Raw genomic sequence first — 6,487 nt, 5'->3', positions numbered from 1 at the left:
TTTTGTCTAGTGTGAACTATATTTTAAAAGGGTAAAAAAGACGTACGACATTTTGTTAATTGTCTTCTTAATTTTTTGATTTATTAGCATATGCTTGATATAATTAAGTAAAATGATAAGATCGTATTTATATATCTCTTTATCTCCTCTTAAATTAGATTATTTGAACCTAAAGTACAATTGTCAAATTTTTTTCAAAAGTTATTTGTCAATTTGAAAACTAAATTTACTAAAAAGGTGAAGTTGAATAATAATTAAATTGAATATTGTCTTTAATCTGTTAATTAAGAGCTCCGTTATTTATTTATTTTAATATAAAAATTTTGCTGCCTTTGTTAGTTTTCAAATTACGGTTAGACTATTCTATTATAACTTTGGATGTTTCCTTCCATTACATTATATGCACATCATCTTAGGAAATATAACACGTAAACATTTATATTTTTAGTATTATAATATTATAATATTGTATATGGTAAATATAGTTGATTTTGATGTCCTAAATATTAAAATTTTCTGTGTAGTTGTTCAAATAATGAAAACTTTAATAAGTAAAGTATTAGTTGACTTCAAAATGCTAAATATTAGGAAAATAATTAAATGACTATTTTATCTAGTGTGAACTATATTTTAAAAGAGTAAAAAAGACGAACGACATTTTGCTAAGAGTTTTCGTGCTTTTAATATAGTATAGATTATCAATCAACTAATTAAGTCTCAGTTTGTTGGTTTCTCAGCGTCTGAGTTTATGAATTTGCTAAATTCAATCTGCTTTAGATCTACGTCATTCCAAATTTCCAATACTAATTGAAAAAAGGAAAAAAGAAAAGTAAAGTACACCAATCGACTACTCCGAAAATATTTATGAATTTTCAATTGAAAATGTAATATTAACTGATATAGCTCATCACAGCCTGTACAATAAATTTTAAAAACAACAATAGAATCCTGTACCATTCTTGTACACAGACCGTAAATGAAAAATAAAGCAAGCATCAATAGAGACAATTGAATTCAATTAGAAGCAGGCAGAGATTGTGTCTCAGTCTCTTCAGTCCATTCTGAATTAGGCTCACTCCAGGACCGCGGTCGCACTCCGAATTTAAAGAAGAAAATCATCTCCAGTAACTCAAAAACCTTAGATCTATCCAAATACTCATTCCAAGCTCCACTCACAATACAGTAATTGTTGTTATAAGGTGGGCGATGGTGTGCGGCGTGTTGTGATCTTGACACAAGTATTCCAGCATCTTGAAGTGCAACCACTAGAGGAGGAAGTTTACTTTTTGTGCCATGAGCCCAAGAATGAAACTGCTGACTAAACATAATGCAACCAGAAAATACACCAACAAAGCCAAGAACCACTGAATCATTGCAAAGAAGGTCAATTGGAAGTACAGTGAAAGTCACTGCACGAGCGAGGGCGTGCAGATTGTTAGCGAATTCACGCCTGGTTATAGTCCAGGGCCATTTATGGTGGCCCTGGAATGCGTCAATTTGGCTTCCGAATACTGGAGTTTTGGCACTACCGTAATTGTCAATTCCCCAGTGGTAAATTCCAGAAGCGAAGTCGGATAGCACGTAGCCAATGCAGCCTGCTACAATGGGCGCGACCCATGTGTGTGAATCGATTGCCCCTGTTGCAGACTTGGCTAAAGATATTAGCACGGTGGTGCACCCACTCGCCATCCATGCTCGATGAGCCCATGTGGATTGTAAACTCGGGTCATTGAGTACACTTCTTGTACTACTGGTGACTGTAGTACTAGTCTCGGATTTTATGATGGGAGTGGGTGGCTCATAATTCGCCGGTTGTGGCTGAAGGAGTAATGGCTCTGTGAGGGGCGGTGTTTTGGTGGTGGAGGAGGAAGAGACACAATAGACTCGCGCAAATAGGGGAAATTGGCGAGAAATATTGCTTCTGAATTGCTGTGAGGATCTTCTCTGTATCGTTCCAATTTTATCACATGTCCCTGAAAGGACTCGTTGTGAGGATGTAATGGCATGGTTTTGAGGTAGAATGGAAGACATGTTGAAGGAACTTATGGTCGAGTGTTCAAAATGGCAAGCAGACCATATACTAGATGTTTATAACCCGAATAAATATTTCATGTTAAGTTGTGGCTGTGAGATGGGAGCTGGAAGTTTTGTGGTTACTCCTATTTTTCTTTCTCCAATAACAACGACAAAAGATTTGAACTTTAATTTATTGGAGAGAAGAAAAGGGGTCCTTATGGAAGCAATCAGATGGACAAATTGGTATATGGTCTAAATAAGAGATGCGTGGGGCACGAAATGGCCAGTAGAGTTTGAGTGTGGATTTGTGTTGCACAAATTTTCCAATAAAAGCTTTGACTTTGAAAATATAGAATTGGAAAATTCAAAATTAATTTCTCTTGAGTGTTTCATTGGTAGACCTTTCACGCACGTATTCATCCCTATCTGGAATTGGTGTCATTGGCATTTTATAATATATTTTCCAATTTAATTTGCTAACAATACGTATTCAATGGGTTTGATGGGTAAAATATAACGTGAATCACATGAATAGAGTTTCAAATTGAAAAGTAGATAGGAAATACTTGTTAATAGATTTTGATCGTATATAAACTTTTAAAATGGAAATTTTTTAGTTCAAGTTACAAACTAAGGGGAGAGTCTCCCTTATTTAATTTTTCTTCTAGGGGCAATCAACTGTAAATTTGGAGAGTCCCCTCATCTTAAAATTTTGGTAGTTAGCTAGTCTAAACTTTCATCTCAGGTCCAAGAGTCTAATTAACAACCTTTAGTAAGCTACTAATAGTTAATTAGTGTGCCAGCTTATGGACTTGGAGGTTGTGGTTTATGTCCCCTCCATTGTACTAGTTCTATTTTGTTATTGATATAAACAAGAGAGGGACACGGGCCAATCTAGCTAGTAGACTATGGGCTTACATGAACCTAATAGTTTTTGCGCGACCTTGCATGTGTATTAAGGAATCTCTTAAATATTTATAAATATTTGTGAACCAAATTATTATTATATATTAATTTGAGGTCAATGTAGAAATTCATAAACTTTAAATCTGGATCTACCTTCAGGTACGAGTCAATACCCAACCTTGCACCACCACGGAAGGTGAAACCATGGATGGATAGATTTACTAAATAAGAAAACCTTTTTGAGTTTCAGTTATTGCGTTTTCTTTCATTAGTTTTGGTAATTTGGTAATCCCAAATGCTTTTCTTTTTCCTTGTTTTTTAACTTATAATGTAGATACTATCCAACAAGTACTTGCTCATAATTCCAAAGCTACAAACGGTGAAACCGAAAATACTAATATTGATTTGTCACTTTCTTTGCTTTCGTTCGACATTTTTTGTTAGTCACAACGTGCTTACTTAATATCCTTAAATTAATATATAAATCTGCATTTTTAGTCTTATTAGGTTTAAGAGCTGCTTATTGAGCAATCGACATTCCAAATGGCGTTAAGTGCAAGACCACGCTTACAAGAGCAGAAAAATGATTCAGGATGAAAATAAAAGAGGAGAAGAGATTTCGTTTTACTTATACAGAAGTGCATTTAAAGTCTCATCTTGATATCAGTGACCAACACGTTACAAGAGTTCAATCTTGGAGCTGTTCCTAGATGGGGTAAAATTTGTGCTTGAAAATAAAAGGGGATTGTAATTAAGTGATGAGAAAATAGTCGAATTTGCCCATAAACTTTGTGAAATCATTCGGATTACCCTCTGCTAATAATTGGAGTCAGATTTACCCTTATTGTTATTGAAACGTGCTAGATTTGTCCTTTTTGACTAGCAATAGAAGCTTTCCCCGACGTGAGTTTTTTTTTTACGAGAAAATAAAAGTTAACCTATTTCCTTTTTGGTTCGTTAAAAAAAAAATGATCTTTTTTTTTTAAATTTGAAAATAATTTAGGTTAAACTTTTAATTATATCCTTAATGACAAACTTTTATAGCCGCACAAATACTCTGGACCCCCTTTTTGACTTGTTTAGGACCATAAATTTTAAAAGTTTTTATTTTTTCTTAAACTACGTGCGCAGTCAAACGGGTTCACATAAATTGGATCGGAGAGAGTATTAAATTTGCCCTTGAACCATAAGAAGTGGTTCAGATTTGTCCATGAACTTTGAAGAGCATAATTACTGCTCTAGCGGCGAAATTACTGTCTTTTTTAACACTCAACCTCCAAAGGCCAATTCTCTATCCCAAGCTCAAAGTAGACCTCAAATCAGTTAAAATGGAGCTCAAATAACAATTAATTACACTACCAAATTGAATTCTAACATTTGTCGAAACTCCATAGACGCAATTCAATTACCTATCTTTCTCAAATCCCGGATAAGATTGTCTGAGCTCCACATTGACCTCCTAATGCTAAAATAAACTAAGTTACATGAAATTCAGCTCATAAATCATTTGCATTAAATATTGTGGCGATCAAGGTGGGGGTTATAACGGTCAAGGACCGGTGCTCTTTTGACGGAGGTAAAATGGTGACAAGAAAATGGTAAAGATGAAACAGTGAGAGAAATCATTTGAATGGACAGATTTTGTGTGAGAGAGATTGTTTGAGTGGATAATTTGTGTGTTCTTTTTGTGATAGGTCTATCAATTTATGTTTTTGAGAAGTTTATGTTGTTAGTGGCTAAATCTGGCTTGCTTTTGTAACGATAAAGATAGATTTAACATCACCTATTACATGAGGATAAATTTGGATCATTCCGCAAAATTTAAAGGCAAACTTAGCCCTTTTCCCATAAGTAAATAATAAAACAAGACATTTTCTCCTTCCTATAAAATATTTGAAACTTATATATTAAAATTGTCTTAATTTTATATATTACCCACCCTAAATAAGGATTACTTACAAATTATGTATAATCAATTATTAGTATCTTAACTAGCGTTTGGCCATAAATTCCCAAATTTGTTATGAAAAATCTGATTTCGGTGAGTTTGGTTTGAAGATAAAAATGTGTTTGCACATCAGTTTTCAAAACATATTTCCCAAAAGTATTTTGAAAAACATGAAACATGACTTATAACCACAAGTTCTAAAAACAATCACAAATATCCAACAGTACCATTATCAATAACATTCATTATATTATCGCAAATCATAGTCATGAACATAAATAAATTCGATACAAAATTATAATTTTTATAATGAACTACATGATACACTATCAGATGACCGAGAAGACGAAGCAACATTGTTACAAAATAATAAACGGTGGGCTCTTTTATAAAATACAAAAGTTTGGGGCAATTTTTAAAAAATATAATAGTGATATTTTGGCCCAAAACCAGCTATTGAGTTGGTTTTGGGATTTAAAATTTGGGATTTTACCAAAATGTAGGCAAAATTTATAGCCAAACATGTGTTTGCCAAATAAAATTCAAATTTATTTTGACAAAATTTATGGCCAAACAGGTCCTTAAATTAGGGGATTCTGTTACACCCTTTTTTTTCTTTTTTCTCTCCTCCTTCTTTCCCTATTCACTGCCGCCTCTCTCCATATTCAAATCCATTATTAATGCATTAAATTAGGGGATTCAGTTATACTTTTTTATCTCATCTCCTCTCCTCTTTTCCTATTCTCTGTCACCTCTCTCCATATACAATAGTTTGAGGGAGTCAATGCATAAATAATATAATTACCAGACGTGAGTTGACAATTTGGATTCAATGCCCATCCTATTAGCACTTTAAATTAATTTTATGATCTCATTGCTTTAAGAGTTGGTTGGGGATGATTTGTGCAGTTTCATATGTGTCCTCTACAATCATTTCTTGTGAAGATATATATCACGTCTCTCACAGTAAGGGGGAGACACATTGTGGAGGATGAAGAATGTATATACGAGAAGCCCCAAAACTAGAATGCAAACCTAACACAAATTATTAACAGTATACAACTTATTTATAACTTATCTACAATTTTCATACATTATTTTTATCCAGTTAAATATAACTACAATATCATACAATTTAAATACAAATTTTATACAATATATGTCTTCTGTATGTATTTGTAAAAGATTTGTATATATTTTGTATGTGGTGCGTTCTTCCTCTCTGAAATTTCAATCAAAATTTCTTCTCTTAATACAATTTTGATACGTATCAACAACTTTATGTAAAAAGATACTAGTATTTATAACTTAAAAATAAAATTCATACAATGATTCATACATTATACAACTATTTTTCAACTTTCATACAACATTCAAATAAAAAAATATATAACTACAACAAAATACAACTTAAATACAATTTACATATAATTATAATACAACTTTAATACAATTTCATAAGTATATTGTATGTCATGTGTTCTTTTTTTTCTTCGAATTTCAATCTGAAATTCAGCCAAAATCAAGTCTAATCTTCACCAATCACCCTCAAAATTGAGACATAAACTCCAAACAATATTCTCAATTATTTACAATAACACCCAATCCAAACAAAAA

General features: G+C 32.6%; 1 protein-coding gene across 1 annotated transcript; it reads right to left on the bottom strand.

Annotated features, from left to right (window-relative positions):
• Positions 1-848: 848 nt before the first annotated feature.
• Positions 849-2,245, bottom strand: LOC107788973 (fatty acid desaturase 4, chloroplastic-like). The gene has a single exon (XM_016610722.2). It carries the CDS (start codon positions 2,029-2,031, stop codon positions 1,015-1,017), a length of 1,017 nt encoding a protein of 338 aa, XP_016466208.1. The 5' UTR covers positions 2,032-2,245; the 3' UTR covers positions 849-1,014.
• Between the last annotated feature and the right edge of the window lie 4,242 nt (positions 2,246-6,487).

This window comes from Nicotiana tabacum, chromosome 2, assembly GCF_000715075.1.
Source record: "Nicotiana tabacum cultivar K326 chromosome 2, ASM71507v2, whole genome shotgun sequence".
Classification (NCBI taxonomy): Eukaryota; Viridiplantae; Streptophyta; class Magnoliopsida; order Solanales; family Solanaceae; genus Nicotiana; species Nicotiana tabacum.
The sequence above is the reverse complement of the archived record's forward strand: the minus strand, read 5'-3'. Positions and strand labels throughout refer to the sequence as shown.

Coding starts and splice junctions, on each gene's coding strand:
- LOC107788973 (XM_016610722.2), bottom strand. CDS start 2,031: ATGTCTTCCATTCTACCTCAAAACCATGCCATTACATCCTCACAACGA.